The 24,087-nt window shown below is 59.3% G+C and overlaps 1 protein-coding gene across 1 annotated transcript; it reads left to right on the plus strand.

Annotated features, from left to right (window-relative positions):
- The first annotated feature begins 12,571 nt into the window (after positions 1-12,571).
- Positions 12,572-23,830, plus strand: CHRNB4 (cholinergic receptor nicotinic beta 4 subunit). The gene is made up of 6 exons (XM_046007003.1): positions 12,572-12,721; positions 16,583-16,731; positions 18,620-18,664; positions 18,744-18,853; positions 19,480-20,464; positions 23,056-23,830. The coding sequence occupies exons 1-6, from the start codon at positions 12,667-12,669 to the stop codon at positions 23,194-23,196; spliced, it is 1,485 nt and encodes a 494-aa protein (XP_045862959.1). The 5' UTR covers positions 12,572-12,666; the 3' UTR covers positions 23,197-23,830.
- Positions 23,831-24,087: the final 257 nt, after the last annotated feature.

Genomic DNA, 24,087 nt, shown 5'->3' on the forward strand with positions numbered 1-24,087 from the left:
ACAGATATGTGCAGAGCATCCCATCCTAAAGCAACAGAATATGCATTCTTCTCGCGTACACATGGAAACTTCTCCAGAACAGATTCCAGAGTGGGTCACAGATCAGGCTTCAGCAAGTACAGAAAGACTGAGGTCATTCCATGCATATTCTCAGACCACAACACCATGAAACTCAAAGTCAACCACAAGAAAAAATTGGGAAAGACCCCAAATACATAGAGGTCAAAGAATATCCTACTAAAGAATGAATGGGTTAACCAAGACATTGAAGAAGAAATTTTAAAAATACGTGGAAACAAATGTAAATTAAAATGAAAGTGCAAAACCTTTGGGACGCAGCAAAGGTGGTCCTAAGAGGGAAGGACGTAGCAACACGAGCCTTGCTCAAGAAACAAGAAAAGTCTCAAATACACAAACTAATCTTACGCCTAAAGGAGCTGGAAAAGGAACATCATATAAAGCCTGAAGCCAGCAGAGAAAGGGAAATAGCAAAGATTACAGCAGACGTCAGTGATACAGAAACAAACAAAGAACCTGGTGAAACAGATCAATGAAACCAGAGGCTGGCTCTGTGAAAAAATTAATAAACCTGATAAACCCCCAGCCAGACTTGCCAAAAAGAAGAGAAAGGACCCGAATAAGTAAACTTGTAAATGAGAGAGGACAGATCACAACCAACACCACAGAAATGCAAACTGTAAAAGAATATTATGAAAAAGTATACGCCAACAAACTGGGCAACCTGGAAGAAATGGACAAATTCCTAGAAACATATAAAACTGAAACAGGAAGAAATAGAAAACCTTAACACACCCACAACCAGCAAGAAGTTGAATCAGTAATCAAAAAATCTCCCCAAAACAGAAGGGCAGGCCAGATGGCTTCCCAGGGGAATTCTACAGACATTTAAACGAGAGTCACTACCTAATCTTTGCAAACAATACCAAAGAAGAGAAATGAAAGGAAAACTCTCAAATGCATTTTATGATAACAGCATTGCCCTGAGACCAAAACCAAACTAAGACTGCACTAAAAAAGAGAATTACAGGCCAGGGTCTCTGATGAACATGGAAGCAAAAATTCTCAGTAAGATGCCAGCAAATTGAATCCAACGGTGCATTAAAAGAATCATTCACCTCTTTGACATCGAACACAGCAGCTTCCTTCTAGACATGTCTCCTGAGGCAAGAGCAACAAAAGCAAAAACAAACTATCAGAACTTTATCAAAATAAAGAGCACTGATGGTACCTGGGGGGGGGGGGGAACGGGTGATGGGGGGTCAGGAGGGCATCTGTGATGAGTGCCGGGAGTTACATGGATAGGTTCAATCCCTAAGTTCTACCCTGAAACAAATATTACGGAGAATTTAAATTTAAACACGTGGCCGAGCACAATGCAGGGGCAGTCAGTAGTACAGTGGCCGTCACAGTGGCGGGAGGAGGGAAATGCAGCCCAAGCGCCGGGGTCGGCTTGCTGAACTGCACCCGCCCGAGCGACAGCCGGACAGCCGGCGGGCGCGCAGACGCCGACACGCTGCCTCTGGGGCCAGAAACTGGTACAGCTGTTGTGTTGGGCGGGAATCCTAAAAACTTCCCATCTCGGCACTAGACATTCCTGGGGCGTGGAGGGGCGAGCTGGGCTCTGGCAGAGAGCAGGCTGGCTCGCTGGTTCTCACTTGCAAGAGAAGCAAGCCTCCGCAAGACAGGAGGTCGAAGGGCAGGAGCAAGGTGCCCACGGGCACAGGGAGAGCGGGGTCACTGCCCTGAACATCTGCGTGCCGGCCGTGCGGCTCCCAGGGCTGGAGAGGGGGCTCTGGGACGCAGAGGACGCATCGAAGGGGGAGAGAGCACTGGTATCTACAAGCTGTCCAGACTAACTGCCCAGGAGCAGCGGGCTCGGGGTCTGGCCAGCACCAGGTTCTAGCTGGAACACACTGGAATTCCTCTGGCAGCCGGGGGCTTTCCCTGGCTGGTACTGTACACGGGGCCGGGGTCACCCCGAGATGTGACTTTCACAGCTAGAAACTCCACGGTTGTTCAGGTCTTTCCCTGTGGGGCCCAGGGGCTGGCAAAATCCTCTGTGCTGTGAGTCTGCGAGCCGTATGGGCCAACGTGGAGGCCCAGATGGAAAGAGGAGTTTGTTGCTGAAGCTAAGTTTGGGGGAGACACCATCCGACCCGAGGCCCTCACTTTCCCACCTCACTACGGACTCATCATTCACCCGGTGACCCAAGTCCATGCCCAGGAGCCCTCCTTGACCCGCCCTGCCCCCCCCTCCGACAGGGCCAGCCTCCAGCAAAGCCTCCTGGCAGCTCCATGCCTGGCCGGTATGTTTCTCCCCACCTCGCCTCTCCTGCCTGGGCCTGAGCCACCAGCCACTCCAGCCTGGGCTCCCATGAGCCTCCTGACGGGTCCCCTGCCACCGCTTTGGATCCCTAGCAGCTAGAAATGCCCATGAAAACGATCACATCATGTCACCGCCCAGCGTCCAGCCATCCAGAAGGAACCCTAGCCCTCCCGCGTGGCCACGAGACCTTCCATGAGAGGCGCCCCGGGCACCAGTCTGTCTCACCACGCTGGGCACTGCTTCCCCCGGTTCATACCGTGTTCCACGCTTAAGCCTCGTGTGTCACTCCACCCACTGGAGCCCAGGGGCCGGCCCTGCCCCTGCTGCCTGGAACACTCTCCCCCAGCTCCACAGACGCGGCCCCCGCGGGTCATGGGGTCTCCAAGCCACCCACAGAACCTCTCCCTGTCGTCGTCTCCTCCCCTGTTTCACCTGCCTCAGGCCGCCCGCCGCCACCCCATCCTCTTCATTTACTCCTTTACTCGCTCCCCGTCCCCCGAGGACGCGTAAGAACTGAGTATCATCGTGTTCCTTCCTCCGTCCCCAAGGCTCGGCCGAGACTGGGACAGTGACCAAGGCAGAGCAAGAGAGCACGTGCTGACCAAGAAGAGAGCCAGGCTTGCTTCGGGCCCCGTGAGGTGCTGTCCCCAAGACCTGGCAGTGGGTCAAGGATCGCTTCCCGACTGCCAGCTCCAGATGGCCCCGACTTTCCGGGGGAGGCCACTGCTCACAGGGCCAAGGCCTGGCTCTGGTCAGGCCCCAGAGGAAGCGCCCCCAGTCTGTGGCTAACCACAGGCGCTCTCAGGAGGAGAGTAATGGCCTCCCCCGGGCCCAATTCATCCGGCATGTGCCTCGCATGCAGGGAGCCCTCCGGACCACTGCGGGGGGAGAATGAAAGGAGATCCGTCCAGGGCACACACAGCTTTCCTGGCGCGATGGGGGAGGGGTGCCACCGGTCTGTCTCGGAACCTGGAGGACTATGTTTGTACCCAGTTTTGCTGTTTCCTAACCAAGCAATCTCTGACCTGCTTTATCCACTGTAGACAGAGTGACAGGATTCAGACCATCGTTAGTCATTTCCTAGTTGTACTTTCAGCATCCCAGGACTAGCAAGGGGACCGGGGAGTGAGAGGGCAGCAGCCATCGCGGGGAATAATGATGCCTGTGTTCCAACACCGGACATGCCCCAGCCTGTCGCTGCTGGCCGCTGTGGTCTCAGTGAGGCCCCAGAGTGACACAGGGGGACCCGCTCGGGCGTGCAGACCTCCATGGGCCTCCTTTCCGTCCTGACGTCTCCGGCTTTATGGGAATAGGCCTGGGACTTCCACGCCAGTTCCAACAAGGCCGCCTCCCTCCGAGCGGGTAGAGGGTAAGACCACGTTCCAGACCACGAGTCCTCATCCACGCGTCCACATGACACATGCGCGTTGGGAGTCTCTACTCCTCTTGGGAGCCAGAAAGGAAACCAGGGCTCAGAACCCGCGCTGGAGGGAGGCTGGGAGTTCCATCCTGCCGGAGCTGCTACTTGGAGGGAGCCTGTGAGCGTGTGTGCCTGGGGCCAGGGGAGTACTCCGGGGGCTCTGGAGTCTTGGGCAGGGGCTCCCTGGGAGGCTGGGAGGACACGTGAAGACGCAAACCATGGGAGCCATGGCAGACAGCAGCGAGCATCCTTGTAGCTCAGAGATCTGGGCATCAGGACAGCCACTACGCACGGGAAGAGATACCCTGCACCTGCCGGGCCGGCTCACAGCGCGGCCGGAAGAGGAGGACCCGGCTCAGTCCCGAAGCCCACACAGCCCACCCGGGCCTAGGTGCCCAGGGAAAGCTGGACAGGCTGTGTGGGGTCAGGTATAAAGGTTCAAATACTGATAGAGGACGTCTTTCAAGAGCTCAGACCGTACACACTGGGAGTAATCAGGGCAGGCTTCCTGGAGGGGACATGGGAGGTGACCCCTGAATGCCCACACACGTGGCACACAGGAAGGACAGAGGAGATGTTCGGGACAACATAGGGCAGACACTTGGGACTCAAAGCCAGGGCAGGAGAGTCTGAATCAGCAGGAGTCAGCATTACCTCGTGGAAGGGAAACCCTCTTCTTGAGCACCATCTGCATGCCTGCAGACCAAGCAGGACACAGAAAGACGGAAGAGGTGACGGGCCGTCTTCTGAGCTACTCGTGCCCCTCATGGCCCTGACCAGCCCCACGGTTCCCACCCTCTCCTCTCACGTGGAGAATCCGTGGTAACTTGCCCAGCACAGGGCCCAAGTTACAAGGATCTGAACCCAAGTCCTCACAGGTCCCTGCACCACGGCTGCCCTGGGGGCATCGTCCAAGCACTGCGGAGGACCCCGGGGCTGTTCTTCACCCAAGCCCCTCTCTCAGCCCTCAGGATGGCCCCACATACAGGGACGGGGGCAGAGAGCAGTTTGGAAGCCGCACAGGGCTGGGAGGATGATGGAGAAAGCCTGGTCCCCCCCGCTACGAAACAGAGGAGGGCACCCAGTGTCCAGCCAGCAGCAGGGACTGACTAGGCCCTGGGCCAGATGGAGCCCTCGAACACGCCTGAGTAGGGGCTCTCCAGACCCAGACGGACTTTCCGCTTCTTGTCTCACGGCCCTTGGCCCTCGGGTGGCTGGCTGCACACACAAGGTCTCGGGTCTGAGTCCATGTCCCCAGGCCTGATCCGCATCCCCAAGCCCCCGCACAGAGCCTCAGCTGTGCCCACACGGAACCCACAGGGGAGAGGGAGCAGGTGCAGGGAGAGGGAAGCAGGGAGAGGCGGGGTCGGAGCAAGGGCCACAGACCCGACAGCAGCAGCGGGCAGGCGGGCAGGTGAGGGGCCGCGGGCACAGTGCCTGGTCATCCTGGGGCCAAAGAACAGCTCTACAAACTCCCCCCCCCCCAAACTTTGCTGTAAAATATGCCAACAAAGACTTGTGAGGACAAAACACAAGAATGAATCTTAATGTATCCAGCGCCTGTTAGAGGCAGACCACTGTGGCTTCCTCCCCATCTGCCCTAAGAAAGGAGGGTCCCAGACCCCATCCTGTCCCTGAGGCCCCTGCAGACGGGCAGGGGGCAGAGTCAGAGCTGCCAAGGGGCAGAGAGGAGGGGGAGGACGTGTCCTGGCCCAGGGCTGGCCACGGAAGCCTGCCCGGAGGGAAGCATCAGCGTGCAATCCGGAGAGAAACAGACCCCCTAGAAGTAGACGGCACACGGCTGGGCCAGGCCTGGGGACACAGAGGGCTCACAAGTCAGAGAAGAGGCCACCAAGAGGCAAGAAACAAGAAAAGAACTAAGGCAAATAGGCTCTTGATGGGACTAAGTTCTGAGGGTGGTTCGCAGGCGTTTCTGTGATCTGCAGGTCTCCGTCTGTCTGCCGCTTTAGGAAAAGCCCCCGTTGGGCGCGGGGGCGCAGGCGAGCTAGGCCGTGCGGGGGCTGAGCCAGGCCGTGCGGGGGCTGAGCCGTCGCTGCTGTGCGCGGTGTCCCTCCGAGGCCGCCCCGGCTGGGGCTGAGCGCGGGTCCGCGGGCCCGGCCGACCCGCCACCTGCTCCTGGTGCGGTCGCCGGGGCCGGCGCTGAGCTGGGAGGCTCACGGCTGAGGCCCGGGCACCGAGTCTCTGGCCTCACGGCCGGTGGGGCCGCCTGGGATCTGCCGCAGACGGACAGCGGGACCCGGGGCTGCTTTCTCCGTGCGCGCGGCCAGGGCGGACTCCGCGGTCCGCGCGGTCTGGCCGGGTCTTCCCGGGTCTGGGGAGAGTCCGGAGGCCCGTGGCTGCTGGCCTGGGCTCAGCCTCTTCCGCGGTCACAGCGCTGAGCTGGCCGCGCCCCGAACCCCGGCTTCTAACCGCGGCTGCGGGCCTTTCCCGTCCGCGCGCCCGTGCGGGGACGCGGACGGCGTCTGCAGGGCCCGGCCGCACGCACACGGACACAGACGCACGGACACACGCACGTGGACACGGACACACGCCCACGTACTCACGGACACGGACACGTACTCGCGCACGGACACACTCAGCCTGCGAACCACCCTCAGAACTTAGTCCCATCAAGAGCCTATTTGCCTTAGTTCTTTTCTTGTTTAAAGAGATAATGCGCTTTTTTCCTTCTTGGCATTTTTAAAAAATTTAACTGCAGTAGCGTTACTGTCCTGTTTTACGAGTGTCCGATGCCCGTACAGCGATTCAGGATTTCTCATCGCAGCACGCGCCCTCCTCATCCCCATCACCGGCTTCCCCCACCCCCACATCCCGAGACAAGAAAAGCCCCCGGAACCGCTCCCCAAGCTCATTCTTCCTCCTGCCCCCAGAGGGAACTGCTGTGAATTTAGAGTTGATCACTCCTGCGCAGTCTTTACTCTTCTGCGACTTAAGTCGTTATCTTGAAACATGGTTTCATGTTTAATTTTATTTATTTATTGGACAGACAGAGATCACAAGTAGGCAGAGAGGCAGGCAGAGGCAGAGAGAAGCAGGCTCCCCGAGGAACAGGGAGTCTGAGGTGCGGCTCAATCCCAGGACCCTGGGATCATGACCTGAGCTGAAGACAGAGGCTTCACCCACTGAGCCACCCAGGCGCCCCTGGTTTTATTTTAAGATTTTATTTATTTGCAAGAGAAAAAGTACAAGTGGGGGGGTAGGGCAGAGGGAGAAGCAGACTCCCCACTGATCAGGGAGCCCAATGCAGGCCTCCATCCCAGGCCCCAGGATCATGACCTGAGCCAGTCATATGCTTCCTCAACTGACCTCTTCGGTCTTAAAGATGCTGTGCATATGCCCGCGTATCATGCACAAGACTCGTACAGAGTATTCAAAACTCACTCCTTCCTCTCACACTATTTGGCAGAAAGAACTACTTGTGTTATTAACGTAACTCTAGATCAGGGATCAGCAAACCTGCTCTGTAAAAAGGCAGCTAGGAAATAGTTCAGGCTTTGCAGGCCACATTCGGTCTCTGTCACACATTCTTTGCTGGTTGCTGTTGTGATTTTATGGTCCTGATGCAGGACCTTCTTCCTCGCTCCACCCCATATGAACACAGGCGTGAGCCACACTGGGCTCCAGGTCCTACTGGAGTGTCTGAGTCTCCCACAGATCATTCCTCTGGGCTCCCATGGATGAGGATCCCAGGGAGTCCAGACGGGCTCACACACAGGATTGCGCACGTCACTGTGTGAGCGCATGAACGCGCACCCAGAGGTGGGAGGGCTGGGCACCGAAAGCAGTTGTCTTCGACATGACGAGACGGCACCCGTTTCCCCACAGGCGGGCAGCACCCATTCCCCCCGACCCCGTTCCTGTTGAGGCTGAATGTCTGTTCCTCGGCCCGCACACCACACAATTTCCTCTCCTGTGAACTACCTGTGCACGGCACTTGCCCATTTTTCTTTTTGGTTCATTGACTTTAAAAAATGTTAATGCGAGGGGCACCTGGGTGGCTCAGTGGGTGAAGTCTCTGCCTTCGGCTCAGGTCATGATCTCAGGGTCTTGGTATCGAGCCCCACATGGGGCTCTCGGCGCAACAGGGAGCCTGCTTCCTCCTCTCTCTGCCTGCCTCTCTGCCTACTTGTGATCTCTGTCAAATAAATAAATAAAATCTTAAAAAAAAAAAAAAACTGTTAATGCACAGGGGCACCCGGCTGGCTCAGTCAGTTGGGGCTTCCACGCTTGACTTCAGCTCAGGTCATGATCTTGGGGTCATGGGGTCGAAACCTGTTTCGGGCTCTGGGCAGTGTGGGGAGTCTACTTCTTTCCCTCTGCCCTGCCCCCCACTGGCAGGCTCTTGCTGTCTCTCAAATAAATAAATGAAATCTTTAAGATATTAATGTGTATAGAAATTCCTTAAATATTCTGCAGCGTACCCTCTGTTGATTATATGAGTTGCTAAGATCTTCTCCCAGTCTGGGCTTTTCTCGAAACTGAATTTGTAGGATGTTTGGTCAGACAGAAGTTTAAATATGTGAGTGAAGTCCAATCTATCGTTTTTCTCAGGGGCTTCTGTTTTTAGGATTTTGTGCCAGATACTGCTTTCTGCCTGTTATGGCCTGAAGGTTTGTGTCCTCCCAAAATTCATGGGTGAAGCCCCAGCCTCCAACGTGGTGGTGTTAGGAGGGGTCCTCTGGGAGGTGACAGGTCAGGAGGGCGGGGCCACCGTGACTGGGACCAGTGTCCATGTGACAAGAGACAAGAGAGCGCTTGCGTGGGAAATGCATCACATGTATAAATGTGGTGAGAAGTGATGTGTTTGTAATTTGAGTCCCCCATTCAGAAATTTGTATGTTTCCAGTTAGATCTTCCTGCGAGTCCCTGAGTGATTTTTATCCCATTCTTCATGAATTCTTCATGAATGCTCTTCTTTATCTTTTCTCAGACGTACTCTTGGGGTATTTTGCTATTTCGAATAGAATCTTTTTTTCTGTTACATTTTCTAATTTGGTATCACTCCTGTATATGAATGCTAGTAATTTTTTTACAGTCGACCTTGAATTCAGCAATCCTATTCTCCTACTAATCCTAACAATTTATCTCTTGGATTTTCTATATTCCCTTGGATTTTCTACACAATCATATCATCTGCAAATTGGAGTAATTTTCCTTTCCAATTCTTAGGGTTTACTTCTTTTCTTTCTTTCTTTTACAGATTGGATCTTATAAATTGGTGATGTGAAGAAGTCTGTGACCTAAAACATTAATATAATTTAACCTACATTCCCTAAAAACATTCCCAAAACATTCCCATGCCAATATAATTAAACCTACCTTCCCTAGGGCCTTCAGTGCAATGCTGACTAGAAACCATGCTAGGAGGCACCTGTGTCTAAGTCCTGACTTCACGGAAAACCGCTTCTAAAGTCCTACATTAAGTACGATCACTGCTACATGTTTACTGGGTCAAGGAAGCTAGCGGGCTAATGTTTGCCCTGAATGAGTCATCTGTTAGGGTAAGCATATCCCATTAGTGAGTATCTGAGGTTGACTCACTCTTGTGTCCTTGGAATAAACCCTACTTTATCATGATGCAGTATTTTTTTGTGTACACTGTCGATTCAATTTGGTATTAGCTTATTAGAATTTTTGATTCTTAATAGCTAAACGCAGCTCACACATATCAGGTGATTTGTATGTTCGAGGCACCATTAAGGCGTTTTCCATTAGTTGTTTCATTTCAATCTAGAAAGCTTAGCGTGAAGGCTATTTCCTCCTTTGAAATAGAGAGAATAGGGGCACGGAAAAGTCAAGTCACTTCCCCAAGGTGGCAGAGAATGTCAATAGCGACACGGATACAGATCCAGACCGCCTGGCTCAGAAGCCCTAAGCGCTAACCACGACTCTGCCCCTCCACTGCCCCCCAGGGCAAAGCCAGGCATTCCGAGTCTGCTCTTCTCTTGCGCGCTCTACTTCTCCATTAGTTTCCTCAGAAAATAGGTTCGTTGGTGTTTTCTCTTTTTCCTTTCTTTCTAAGAAATATTTATCAGACTTGTATAAAAATTGTTCTCGCCTGCAGTGAGTGTGCTCATTTCTTCATTTTGCTGGCTATCTTTTCCCGGTCCTATGTCAAATCATGGTTTGAATGCTCATTCTGCCTTTTTTTAAAGCTCAAATTTGGAGAAAAGCTGCGAGTACCCTACAAAGTGCTCTCTCTCGCTGCATCACCTGGTTAGCTTACAACAAATCGCGTCCCATCATCTCTGGTACTTTCGTGTACGTTACCGGCAAGATATTCTCCAGTCCCGCGAAGAATCAGCCCTCGAAGCGGAAGTGAGCACCATGTATTACTACCGTCTGCCCCTCGGCCCGTTCAAGTTTGGCCGGTTGTCCCGACAATGTCCCGACAGCAAAAGGACCCACTGCAGGACCACGTGTTGCCTTTACTTGGGATGTCTCTTCAGCCTTCTTGACTTTCATAACCTTGACGTTTTTGAAGACAACAGACCTGTTTTTCTGTAGAATGTCCGTGATTTCGGTGTATCTGATGTACCCTTATGGCTCGATTCGAGCCCTACATCTTTGGCAGGACTACCCCAGAAGGATGCGAGTTCTTCCTGCCGCATCCCATCAGGCCCTACACGCTTTGGATCTCCCCATTCCTGATGGAGTTATGTCGACCTTGTGGTTAAGGCGGTCTACTGGCTTCCTACTTAGGCTGTAACAAATGACTACAAACGGAGTGGCTTGAAATAACACAACGTAAGCTTTCTTCTCTAACAGTTCTAGAGATCAGAAGTCTGACATGGGTGACATGGATGAAACCAAGGTTATCGGCAGGACTAGTTTCTGCTGAAGGTTCAGAAAGAGAATCCGTTCCCTGCCTCTTCTGGCTTCTGGAGGCTGCCTCACTCCAACCTCTGCCTCCCTTTTCATATCACTCCGCCCTACCAGGACCCCTGCCTCCCTTAGGTAAGGACCTAGGACCCCTGTGACCGCAGCATGTCCACCAGAAGAACCTACCCATGCCAACTGCCTTCATTTAATCGCTACTGCAAAGTCCCTTTCACTATATAGGATAACACTGAGAGGCTCTGAGGGGAGGACATGGACAGCCTTGGGGGTCATTCTTCAGCCTACCGCAGGTGGCACCTGCCAGGCTTCATCCCTGGAGAGTTAACTCTTTTTCCCCTTGTAATTAATAACTACTTTGTGGGAAGGTACTTTGAAACTCTGTAGGTAACCCTTTTCTTACCAAACTTCCATTTATTTACTCAGATATATGCTTAGTTTATTGTATTCAGTGAGTGTTCATCAGTATTCCTTACTTTAATGCTCAAGTTGTCCCAGATGTGGTTGGTGGCGCCCCTTCAAGATGGCCCACGTGTCCCTCTGTCCTGTCCCCATCGTCCTCTGAGCCCTTCCCTTCCTTTCTGGTGCAGCTGTAGGCTGTTTTGAACAGGTGTTGTATTCTCTCCCTCGTTGTCCTCCCACCCCTACGCCTGTGCTCACCTAACTTACAGTTTGGTGGCTGCTTCTAGGGCATTTTTAAGCTCCCATCCTCTGGTTTACCAGGGAAAACGTGCACCCCATAAAGCTAGGACTCCAGACCGCAGACCGGCAGCAGGCTTCCCCTGCCAGCTCCCTTTCAGGGACCAAGGTCCATGCAAATGCCCAGCTCCTCATGGAGTTTAGTCCCCCTTTATCTTAAAGGACCTGCCACTGCCTTTGGCTTCCAGAGCCCAGCAGGCTCCAAACTTCAGCCCCCCTGCCCGCCACCCCGCACTCTGGGTTTCTTCTCTGATTCTGATTCATGGAGATCTTGTTTTTCAGCGTGGCTGTAACTTTCATTTGCTATATGTATTCCCCCTTTTTATTGTTGCAGTTTGGAGAAGAGGGGATGCCCTGGAACCTAACTTCTCCAAACCATCCTAAAGCGGAAGTCAAGAGTTCTTTTTCAAAGAGCAGTGCGGAGGTCAAAGATCTGTGCAGACCCATCAGACTGTAGCAAAAAGATGCTAGGGGAGGTGATATGAGAGCAAGACTGAGAATCCTGGGAAGAAGGTGATCACTCCCCCAGATCCTGCCCTCTGCTTGGTTCCTCCAGTAATCCCATTCGCCTGCTGGGACCCAGACCCGGGAGGGGAAGTGGGGCTGCTGGGACAGGCTCTGGCCAGATCCCTAAGCAGGGATGCCCCGCCCCGTGCTGATCCCTGTCCAGCGAGGTCCCGGGCCCCCAGGGAAATAGTACTGACCCCAACACCTGGGCAGGACCACCGGGCTGGAGGGCTGGAGGAGGGCCTGCGTGCCCCCTTGAGTCACCTGAGCTGCCCCAGGTCAGCCCAGGTCGCAAGGCCAAGGCGGGGAAGGGGAGAGGAGGGTCCAGGCAGCCTGCTCCAGGCCCCACCCAATCCCTTCCGCTCCGCTGCTCCCCCAGGTCCCCAGGCTGGGTCAGGGGACCCTGAGCGGGTCACCGCCCCAGCGCCGCCCCCTTGTCTGCAGAGAGCCTGGCCCCACGCCGTCGTCCGCTTCCCACTCCCGGCGACGCCCCTTCCATTCGGCAAACCCCGGGGCACGGACCCGGGGCACAGCTACGTGCCCGAACAGTGCGGGGACCCTGCGGCAGCGTCTCCGCGCGTCGCCATCCGAGGGCGGGGCGGGCGCAGCGGGAGCCGCTGGGAGCCCGGCGGGGGCGACGGGGTCCCGAGGCAGCCGGCCCCGCCCCTCCCCGGGTGGGCGGGGCTCAGGACGGCCGCCCCCGCCGAGCCCTCCGCCCGGCCCTAGCGCCCGTCCGCGCCGCCGTCAGCCCCGAGGCCGCGCCGCGCTCCCCGCCCGCTCGCTGCTCGCCTGCGCCCAGCTCCGACCGCTGGGCTCGCCGCGGCCCCCGCCCGCCATGAGGACTGCGCAGCCCCTGGTCCTTCTCTCCCTGGTTGCCCTTTGCCGGCGCGGTGAGTTCCTTGCGGGACACGAGGGAGGGGCGCCTGTCGCGCCGCCGGGCAGCAGCGGCCACAGGTGGGGGGGACGCCCCGGGACGGCCGGAGGGTGTCCCGGCCGGACGGGCGTGGGCAGGGTGAGTCCACTGGCCGAGGCCCCGGGGGCGGGCCAGGGCGGTGGGACTCCGGGGTTTGGGGCGGGGACGGCCTGTCCTCCCTGCGCACCTGCCCGGGCAGCCTCGACCTCTGGGGAGTGCGGGACACCGACGTCAGGAGCCTACAGGCTGCTCACCTGCCAGGTGTGGACTCCGGGGAGCACCCCCACCCGGGAGAGAGGGCTCCGGGCTGCTAGACATCGGGGGAGCCCGGTCAGCCGGGACGGAAGGGGCTGGCCCAAATCGCCAGACCCGGGGTATTTTGTGGTGTGGGGCGGTCCCGAAGAAACACTCTAAGACACCGCTGTCTCTGGTCACCCACCGCTGGGGCTGGGCTGGCTGGGACAGACAGCGTGGCCGAGGGTCAGGCCATGGAGATGAAGCGCCAGTCCCTGACTCCTGGAAGGGAGACCCCATTGGCCCTTCCCAGGCAGAGTCCAGATGCCATGAGGAGTGCCTTCTCCGGGCCTCAGTTTCACACCGATTCCAGGGACTCTTAGCTCCTACTGCCTGGCTCAATCTTGTCCTCTGAGCCCTGCTTGGCCCAGAAGACCAGGCAGGACTACGTCTTCCTCGGACAGGACACACCACTGGGGGTGCTGGAGGCAGGACTTCAAGGACACGCAAGTTCCTAGAGGGGAATGACGCTCTCACCAAAGACAGGGTTCCCACGCTGTGTGCGTCCTGCCTCTGTCACCACGTGCCAGTGGCCCCTGCCGTTTCTCTCCTCTCTCGGCCCTCAGTTTCCCCATCTGTTCTATAGGAACGGTATGCCCTGCCTACATCCCTGGGGATTGGGACGTGAGTCTGCTGCAGTGTTTCTTGGGTTTGGTCCCCGGCCGCCTGCATCGGGGCTCAGGGTTACCCTGCACAAACCCTCGGGGCTCACCCCAGCCTCATGGGACCAGACTCTCCGGAAACAGAGCCTGGGCACCTGCATTTACCCAAGCACTGGGTGATTCTTACACATGACTGGTGACATGCGGGGAGCTTTTTGTAAAAAGCAAAGATCTCGACCTTAAAAAAAATCCAGAGCTGCCTTTAATCCCTGTCCCTTTCCTCAGTTAAGGACACTCACCCCAAACTAACAATCACCCCGCCTTCCGGAAGCCGCCATGCCGGGGGATTCTGTCGTCTTTCCCTTCTGCGGTTTGTGTTCCAAACCAGAGCGAACACCTCTTCGCTTTTCGAATATCACATTTTCAGGTCACACTTTGCCGACCTGGACACACAGCACATTGGAGGCCTCGAGCCGTGGCTTCCTCTCAGGTGTTCACCCCTTTCTGCCCCGGAGAAGACCTAGGAAGGCCTGCCCAGCCCTGGACAGAGGAGGCGCGGACCCACAACTCCTCAGAGTCACTGGGTCATGACTGACCCCTAGTGGTGGCCTCTCTGTTGGACTGTGTTGACCCCAGGGCTGGGACAGGAACCAAGAGGCCCGCAGGAGGCTCCTCCCATTCTGGGCCACCCTTGTCATGGAGGGGTGACAGGCCCTTATCTTTGGAGCCCAGCAGGCCTCACAGGCAGAAAGCAACCACTGTCGCTGTTCTGGGCTCTGCTGCCTTTTCGGCGGGGACGGAGACCATTCTAGCCCACAACAGCAGGGCCAGCCAGTCCCAGCCTCCAGCCCCCACACGCACACACACAAGCGCGAACAGGCAACCGCGGGGACACGCGCTCGGCTTCGGTAACTGTACGGACTCTGCATGCAGGACAGTCTCCTTTTGGGGACATGAGCAAGGGCAGGACAGAAGGCAGTGGGGTCCGGGAGGGCCTGTCGCTGACCTACTGGGGCTCCTCAAGTAAGTTCCTTCCCTCTTGGGTCTTAGTTTCCTGGGTGAGGAACAGGGAATGCACAAAATGGTCTGAGGTTTTCTGGAGCCCACAGCCTGTCCTCGGCAAGGGGAGGGTCCCTCGGGCCGGCTGAATGCCCAGGAGGCAGGACAGCCCCAAAGGTGAGCAGCCTGAGTGTCATGGGGCTGCAGGGATGGGGGCTCCGGGCTTCCCCTGTCCTAGAGCACCAGGAGCCACTCTGGCCTCGGAAATGCCAGAGGGGCTGGGTCAAGGGACATGACCCGCTTTCTGCCCAAATACCTGCGCTGGAGAGGGGTTGGGGAGGGAGCCAGCCGGCTCTAGTCTGGAGCCACGGACTGGCTTCCAGAGAATTCTAACAGCTGGCCTGTGGGAGGGGTCGGGGTACAGAGGCAGAACTCAGAATCTAGGACAGGCATCCAGAGGACCCCTGTGGGCAGCCCCAGGCGGCCGGGAGAGGGGCAGCGGGCAGCAGGTGCGCCGGGAGCCTCGTGTGCAGGGCACTCAGGATCGCATCGGCTCCAGATAGGCAGCGAGTTGGAAAGTGCACGGAGCGGACTGGCGTGGCGGTGCCCCTATGGCCGTGCCCAGCCCAGCACCCACACTCCGGGCCACCTCAGACCCCCTTCCGCGCCATTCTGGACTCTCTGGCCCCACCCAGAGGGAGGGACTTGGCAAAAAGCCATGCACAGGCAGTCAGGGAAGGCCCCCTGGGGGAGGACATCACGGAACCCGTGCCCCACGAGGCCCCGCCCCTCCCCGCAGCCCCACCCCTACCCCTCAGCGCTGGGCCCCTGCTCTGGTCCCTCTGCTCTTCTCCGCCGGGCTCTCCTGCCCCACACCCGATGCTCTGCCAAGTGACCTTGATCTTCCCCAGAGTCTCTTTCCAAGACACCACCCCACTGCGGCCCTCAGCAGACACATTCTCCCAAGACACCAGCTAAACAAGGCCGGGTCCCTGCGCCTCACGGTCACTCCCAGACGTGCATGGGGGTGTGGCCAAGACCCTCACCCCGCTGGGCAAGACGGCCAGGCCTGGGAGCTCAGGGGGCCTGTGCTCATCATGGCCCCAAGCCCACCCCTGTCCTCTAAGCTCCGCTCCCGGAGCCACCTGTCAGCTGGATCCCAGCAGTCTTCGCAGTCCGAAGCTCTCGACTCCGGACACTCCCCGTGGCCAGTCTGTTCTCTCCCCGTGAACACAGCACCCTCCACCCGACTCTGCCCACGAAACCCGCGGTGACAGTCCTCCGCCACCACGCCGGGCTGGGCGGAAACGGAGGCAGGGGTCCCTTCTGGGGTTCTGCTCGCCGTCATCCGAGACCTGACACCGTGCCCTGCACAAGGCAGACGGCTGTCTGACGGCTGGTGGCCGTGGGGCTGTGCCGGCGGGAGCGAGAGTGCCCTCAGAGACTCAGATGTCAGATGGCAAAGACGGGCGGCGAGAGGGACTCGGGAGCAGGGCGCCGACCATCTGGGGACTGGAAGCTTCAGCTTGAGGAGGGCGGGCTGGTGCCAGGGCCCACGGGCTCTCTCTCCCGCCGGCTCTGAAAGCTGCGGGCAGGGAAGGCCCCGGCGAGGCCACGGCCACTGTTGCACTGTGTGGTGCGTGGTGGCTGGGCAGAGTTGGGCGGGGCACCGTGGCGAGGGCCGCGGGGGTGGGCGGGAGGACGGGCGGACAGACTCAGAGCACAGAGGGACCGGCAGGCACCCCGCTTCTGGACGAAGTGTCTGCGTTTGGCTGCCCTTCAGCCTAGTGGGCACAGGGGAGGGGGCACAAAGGGGCAGCGCAGGCGGGACGGAGCTCGGCTCTGCCTCCGTCGCGCGGAGCAGCCCGTCCCCCTTCGCTACTCCCGCCCCTTCGCTACTCCCGCCCCTTCGCGGCCCAGCGGGTCTGCCTGTGTCCCCCCAGGGGACTGCCGTGTGGCCAATGCAGAGGAGAGGCTCGTGGATGACCTTCTGAACAGAACGCGCTACAACAGCCTCATCCGGCCGGCCGCCAGCTCGGCACAGCTCGTCTCCATCCAGCTGCAGCTGTCCCTGGCCCAGCTCATCAGCGTGGTAGGTGCTGGCGGCCCGTCTGGGCCATGGGGCTGGAGCACGGGGCTGGGCGCGCCTCTGGGTTGGCCCAGGCTTCTGGACATGATCAGGCCACTCGTCGACTCCTTTCCCATGTGCGTACGACCACGAGTCACTGAAACCGGGGGCCCGACCGCCCCGTGCCGTGACTTTTCGGTCCCGGAACGCAGTCGGTGCCTCACGCCCCCTCCTCGCTGGGCGAGCCCTGCCTGCTGCGTACTCACTGGTCCCACCAGACGGGGCCCAGCTGGGGACGGATGGACGGACGGGACTGAGACACAGGAGGGTTCCTAAGTGACAGATCCTGAACGGAGGGACCATGGGGTAAGAGGTTTGCTCAAGTAGATCGAACCGTTCACTTAAGACCTATGCATCTCGCTGTGTGTCAATTTTACCGCAACTTAAAAATAAAAAAGTTTCTAAAGACAGATGAAGGCGTTCAGCCCTGCAGATAACTTTCCCATGAGAACAACGGGAAAAGTAACAAAACGCCCCCCGCCCCAGGAATCTCTGACCGTCTCCAAGAGCTCAGCCAGGACTCAAGGGACCAGGTTCTGGGAGGGGACCCTCCGTCTACGGCACTTTCCCCAAATGCGATGGCGGGTGCACGGGAAGCGACGGAGAGGCCAACGGCCTGGGGGCGGCGGCTTGTGCGCGCAGGGGCCCGGCCGAGCATCGAGCACTCGTGCAGGGCTGGGGGACACGCACCAGTGTTCGAGCCCCACAGGATGGGGGACCCTGAAAAGACCACCCGTAAGAGTAGAAATGAGTCAAGAACAACAGAACCAGCTCACAGACTGGATGAAGGGGATCTGCCCCCCCAACTGCCTGTCACGCCCAGGGGCCTGTGGAGGCAGACGGGAGTCCCTGGGTGCAGAGGAAGACCGGCTGAGGCGAGAACAGTGAACAACGGACGCAGACGCACAGAGGGTTTGCACGTGGGATGATCGGAGACTCCGCACCAAGTGCCATTAACGTGACCCATTTTATGTTACGTGCCCTTTAGCGCGATTAAAAATAAATGATAAAGAATTTTAACAGTAAGTTTTTCTCAATAAATAAATTTTCTTAAAAGGAAAGTAACAGCCATCTGTACGTTCAAGACAATGACAACGATGGAAAATTTAAAGTTCGTTGGATGGGGCTGAGAGCAGATTAGTAACAGCAGAAGAGAAGGTTAACGGTCTGGAAGAGAGGTCAACAGAAAACGTCCACACAGACGACAGGAAAAAGGATGGAAAAGGCAGAGAAGACTGTAACATGGCCCATGACGGATGTGGGGCTCGCGAGCTGACGGGGACGACGGGGAGGGATGCTGGGGACGCAGAGAAGGATGGGGGTTTGCAGCAGAGCAGCCCAGTCTGGGAAACTGAGAAAAGCCTTTGAAAGGATCCCCGGCTGCTGCGTAGAGACAGCGGGCGCAGGGAGGAGGAGGCCGGGGGCAGAGAGGAGGACCCGCAGGGAGGAGGAGGCCCAGGGGAGAGGAGGACCGGGGGAGGCGACTGCGGTCATCCAGCTGGCAGATGCTGCTGGCAGCCGTCACAGGAGCAGCGAGTGGGAGACGCACGCGGGGGTGGGGTGGGGGTCCACCTACAGGACCCCGGGGGCTCAGAGGGCAGCGCGGCAGAGCCTGTCCCCAGGTTTCCGGCCGGTGGAGCTGCACGGCTGGGGAGGGAATGCCAGCAGAGGACCGGATCTGGGCAACAAGCACAAGGTTTGTCCCAGACACGTGGGGAGGGAAAGAGCCCTGAGCCATCCCGGAGATGGTGGGTCAGCGGCTGGGTGCCCCGAGCCTTCTGTGTGACTCCACGGGGTCTGAGCCCGAGGCTCCTTCCACCCGGTGAGCCGATATCCCCATTTCCCTCCCCAGAATGAGCGAGAACAGATCATGACCACCAACGTCTGGCTGAAACAGGTAAGTGCCTGCGGGGTCCCGCCCCCTCCTCCGGGTGGCTGCGGGCCCCCGAGTGACCAGACTGTGCCTGTCCACCCAGGAGTGGACTGACTACCGCCTGGCCTGGAACAGCTCCCGCTACGAAGGTGTGAACATCCTGCGGCTCCCGGCCAAGCGCATCTGGCTTCCAGACATCGTGCTTTACAACAAGTGAGTGCGGTGGAGGAGGGGAGGCCCGGGCGGCAGCAGGCCTGGCCACGGCAGGTGCTCGCCCGGAGCCCAGCCCTGGGCCTCATCCGCGTGTCGCGCCAGGCGGTCAGGCTGGCAGAGGACGTGGGCAGAGCCAGGACCTCCATGATGGGGGGGACCGAGTCCCAGAGAATGCGGGAGAGCGTCACCTGCTCGTTTGGGCACAGCAGGGCCCGGGGCCACCGTCCTAACCCCAAACCTGGTGCTCCTTCTGGCCTCCCCCCATCTTGCTGGCCTCAACGCTCCCATCACTATCTGGGGGTGGAGGGAGCTCGAGGGTCCCGTGGGGTCGCAGGGCTCCTGGCAGAAGCATGAACTGAGTTCAGGTCCTCACCGGGACTGCTCCCTAGTTTTCTGACCTTGAAGAAGTCACTTAACTTCTCTGAGCCACAGTTTCCCCCTCTGTAAAACAGGGATCATGATAAAGCCCACGTCCGACGACGGTGCGGCCCACGGGAGCTTGTCCACATGAGGGGCGCCCTGTGCCACGCGGCTGCCACGGGAAGCGGGCCTTTCCAGGGAGGGCGCCCGGGGCGGGAGGAGGGCCGGCGGGCCAGCTCACCTTGTCCTCCTGTCCGTGCCCCCAGCGCCGACGGGACCTACGAGGTGTCCCTCTACACCAACGTGGTGGTGCGCGCCAACGGCAGCATCTTCTGGCTGCCGCCCGCCATCTACAAGAGCGCCTGCAAGATCGAGGTGAAGCACTTCCCGTTCGACCAGCAGAACTGCAGCCTCAAGTTCCGCTCCTGGACTTACGACCACACGGAGATCGACATGGTGCTCCGGTCGCCCACGGCCAGCATGGACGACTTCACCCCCAGCGGCGAGTGGGACATCGTGGCGCTGCCGGGCCGGCGGACCGTGAACCCGCAGGACCCCAGCTACGTGGACGTGACCTACGACTTCGTCATCCGCCGCAAGCCGCTCTTCTACACGATCAACCTCATCATCCCGTGCGTGCTCATCACCTCGCTGGCCGTCCTCGTCTTCTACCTGCCGTCCGACTGCGGCGAGAAGATGACGCTGTGCATCTCCGTGCTGCTGGCGCTCACCGTCTTCCTGCTGCTCATCTCCAAGATCGTGCCGCCCACCTCCCTGGACGTGCCGCTCATCGGCAAGTACCTCATGTTCACCATGGTGCTCGTCACCTTCTCCATCGTCACCAGCGTGTGCGTGCTCAACGTGCACCACCGCTCGCCCAGCACGCACACCATGGCGCCCTGGGTCCGCCGCTGCTTCCTGCACCGGCTGCCCGCCTTCCTCTTCATGAAGCGCCCGGACGGCGGCCCCTCGAGGACGCCCCCGCCCGGCCTGCCTCGCCTCGCCCAGCCCGACGCCACTGGCGCCCCCCACCTCTACGGGGACTCCATGTACTTCATGAACCCCGCCTCTGCGGCCCCCAAGTCCCCGGTGGGCTCAGGCTCGGCCTCTGGCTCCAGCTCAGATGCAGCGGGCCCGGCCCGGGATTCCCGGCTGAGGTCGTCTGGGAGGGGCCGGCGGGACGTGCAGGAGGCTCTAGAGGGCGTCAGCTTCATTGCCCAGCACATGCAGAGTGATGACCGAGACCAGAGCGTAAGTCCCCTTGTCCCCGTCCCCCCCATTTCCTCCCACCCACAGCTCATTCCCAGGGACACTGCGCCCAAAACGGAGCCTAATCTCAGTGCAGCTCCGGACATTAGGGAGGAGAACGGAGGTACAAGGATCCCTTTGGATTTGTCTTGGGGTCCCCAAAAGCAGCCCTGAGGCAAGGCCCAGGCACAAGCCGGTCACCTGTGGAGCGAGCTCAGGGGGGATGCAGGGGTCACCAGGAAGGCAGAACAGGCTGCCCGTGACTGCCTCAGGCCCTGGGGGCTCTGAGGGTCTGGGGGAGCCCACAGCCCTCGGCTCCCATCCCCAGGGCAGAGGGAATCCGGGCAGTCACTCCCCAGCACATCCAGCCTCTTGATGGGACAGAAGAGGCAGGAGCCCCAGGCACCCCTAGCCGGCAGCTGTCACTGGGCGAGAAGGTGACCCCAGTTTTGGGGAAGAGGCTGGGGCAGGTACTGAGGGCATCTGCCCCTCGGCTCCCCTGGCTCAGACAGGACAGCTCTGGGGAGCACAGAACCGGCAGTTAGATTGTCCTTGCTCACAGAGTCATGACGTGGAGTGGGATGACGCCGACCGGTCTGTAAACAGAGGTGACTGTCACAGGACAGTCACAGGACAAAGCCAGGGACGTGATCGTGGAGGGTCTCCAGTGACCCCCGGGCTGGGGGTCACTACATGCAGGGCAGGAAGGCCCAGCCTGTAGACGTCCCCGCACGCGTCCACACTGGCCAGGATGGCTGCGTCACGGGGTCATACGTGCCCTCCTTCCAACCCCTCACAGACCAGGTCTGTCTCCGTGGCGGCCTGCGGGGAAGAAAGGAGGGCACGGCCTCACGCTTGCCCTCATTTCTGGTGCTTGGCCTGGAGGAATGGGAGGCTGCGAAAGCTCCCGCTGCACCCTCAGAGGGAGAGCATGTGACTGACGGGTGGCGGGACGGGAGCTCCTGGGGGGCCACACACCCGCCTGCCCGTATTACTGCAGCCCCGGCCTGGCCCCGCAGGACTCAGGTTCTGTGTCTGCAGCAGACCCCACGACACATTCCAGCTCGAGGAGCGAGGAGCACGGCTCTCGGGGACCCTCCGATTTCGCCTTCTCAAAGACGCTCGGGGTTGCACATGCTTTGAAAACCAGCCAGCGGCTCGGCTCAGCTCCGCCACCGGGTCTCAGATGCTGATATGCGATGCGGGGCCCCAGGGCTCCAGACAATCTCTGGGTGACCATTCCTGGTCCGGCTCTGGGCTCTGGGAGCCCGGCCACACTGGAGTAAGCCCGGGGCTCTCTGGGAGGTCCCCCAAGCCCACACTGAAACCCTGACCCCCCAGGCTGCACACACACGTGCCACTGAGAAGCCTGCTGTCCGTGCTCCTGGCCGAGCGGCGCCCTGCCCCGAGTGCCCTCCTCTAAATGTCCCGCTTGGGCACTTACAGGTCTCTAGCCATTTCTGAGGCAATTAAATAAAACCCAGGCGGGGTCCCCCGTTATCACGATCACCATTTCCCAGAACTCCAAGCACACACTGGGTGCCCCGCCAGGTCCAGGCCTACATCCCGGCCAAGACCCCGGGAACCGCGGCAAGAGGCACCCACCTATGCAAACCCCACTGCACGTCGGGGAGCCGAGGCTCAGAGACGGTGCTGCCTGGCCCCAGGCCAAGCCACGTGTGTCCACACTGCCTCACCTGCCCCCGGCATTGCCAGCCGCCCTCCTCAAGCCCAGCGTGGCCCCCTTGGAGCACGGCCACCCCTCCACCAGCCCAGGCTGCGGCTCAGCTGCAACACCTGCGCTCCCCTCCCCCACCGCGGGATTGAGCTGCAAATAGCCCACAGATATAAAGAGGGGGGAAGACACACACACCAAGGATCCGGTCCTCTGAAATGAAACCCCAGAGAGCCAAGCAGAGGCCGCACGAGGCATGCTGCATGGGGCCTGCCCGTCCGGGTGCCGGGAGCAGGGGCCTGACACAGGATCGCTCTGGAGGGGCCCCGACAAACTGGGTCACGGACGTCAGCTCATCGGCTGCTGCCCAAATTTGCAAGCCCAGAGCCTCTGCTGAGTTTGGATTGGGCCCCTGTCCAGCTGGGAGCACAGAGAGAGAGGTCCCAGGGGCCTGGGGTGGGGCTGGGTGGGGGACAACACGCCAGGTGCCCACAGTGGCTCTGGGCGGCAGGGGCCAGGGAGGCCGGTCTCTGTCCACGGTGTTAGGGAACCGAGCAGATTCCGCAGCTGGGGATGTCCTGCCCCCGCCCCCACAGCGAGGTGGACCCCGGATCTTCTTCGGGCAGAGCTCAGACGGGAGGCTGGGGCTGAAATCAGCGAAGGGGCTCACTGTGGCCTGGTTCGGCAGCCGCGCTGCCCAGAGTTCCGGGTGTGGCTGTTACCGGCGTCCTGTCCTGGGCCTGGTGCCCATGGGGAGGGGCAGCAATGCTGGGGGTGCAGGGGTCCCGTAACGCTGCGGAGAGAGGGCGGGGTCCACACCAGCCCGAGGGTGCCCTGGCCCCACAGCGACAGCCCCACACGGGGGAAGGAAGGAGAGCAGGGAGCTCAGGCACCCGTGACAGCTGCTGTCTGCCCACAGGTCATCGAGGACTGGAAGTACGTGGCCATGGTGGTGGACAGGCTGTTCCTATGGGTGTTCGTGGTCGTGTGTGTGCTCGGCACAGTGGGGCTCTTCCTGCCTCCCCTCTTCCAGACCCACACGCCTTCTGAGGGGCCCTAGGCTGCTCTGTGTGCCCCAGGGCCACGGGGCCGTGCAGTGAGAGGACCCGAGTTCCTCGGCGGTCCACCGCGTCAAACAGCAGCTCTCCCAGGAGAGAACAGGACGGGAGCCGGGGCTGCCCTCACTGAAGGCCTCGGAGGACCTGCAGGGAACCCCAGCAGCAGGGGCTTCAGTGTGACTCCGGCCAGTCTCCCTCCCTGCACCGGGGACAAGGATGTGCCAGGAATCTCACCCCTCCTCAGCCCCACGGTCACCCCATCGCCCTCTGCTACCCTGCCCGCAGGCCCCCTGGTCTTCTCTGAGACCCTCACACACTTCAGGATCCTTTCCAGCTCAAAGCCTCTGCACTGGCCATACCCTCCTCCCCCAAGGCCCCCCACGCTCCCCCAGTGGCTACAGCACCCATCCACGCTCCGTCCCAATGTCATCTCCCCGCCAGGCCTTCCCCAGTCACCCTGCCTTCCTCCAGCCCTCCTAGGGACCGGAATTCTCACTTGGTGGTGTGTCTGTTGTCCACCTCTCACCCACTCCAGTGTGAGCTCTGGGACAGCAGGAACCCGGTCCTTCAAGTTCACTGCGCCACCCTCAGGGCCTGGGACAGTGCTCGGCACACAGCGGGTGCTTAATAAATGTTGAATGAACGACTGACTCCTGTTCCTTCTTCAAGTTCAGGTGCCCCCTCCCCCCTCCAGCAGCCGTCCGGGCTCCCCTTCTGACGGAAGGACTCTTGGCCCTACTCCCCAGCCAGGACACATGCTCCAGATCAAGGCCAGACTGAGCTGTCTCCCTCGCTAACGCTCCTCCCACTTATTTGCCCAGTGCCTGCCACATGAGAGGCTCGGAAAATACTCGTGCAATACAGGATTTGTTTTTAATTCCACTGTTTTCAAT

This window comes from Meles meles, chromosome 6 (assembly GCF_922984935.1).
Source record: "Meles meles chromosome 6, mMelMel3.1 paternal haplotype, whole genome shotgun sequence".
In the NCBI taxonomy this organism is placed as follows: domain Eukaryota; kingdom Metazoa; phylum Chordata; class Mammalia; order Carnivora; family Mustelidae; genus Meles; species Meles meles.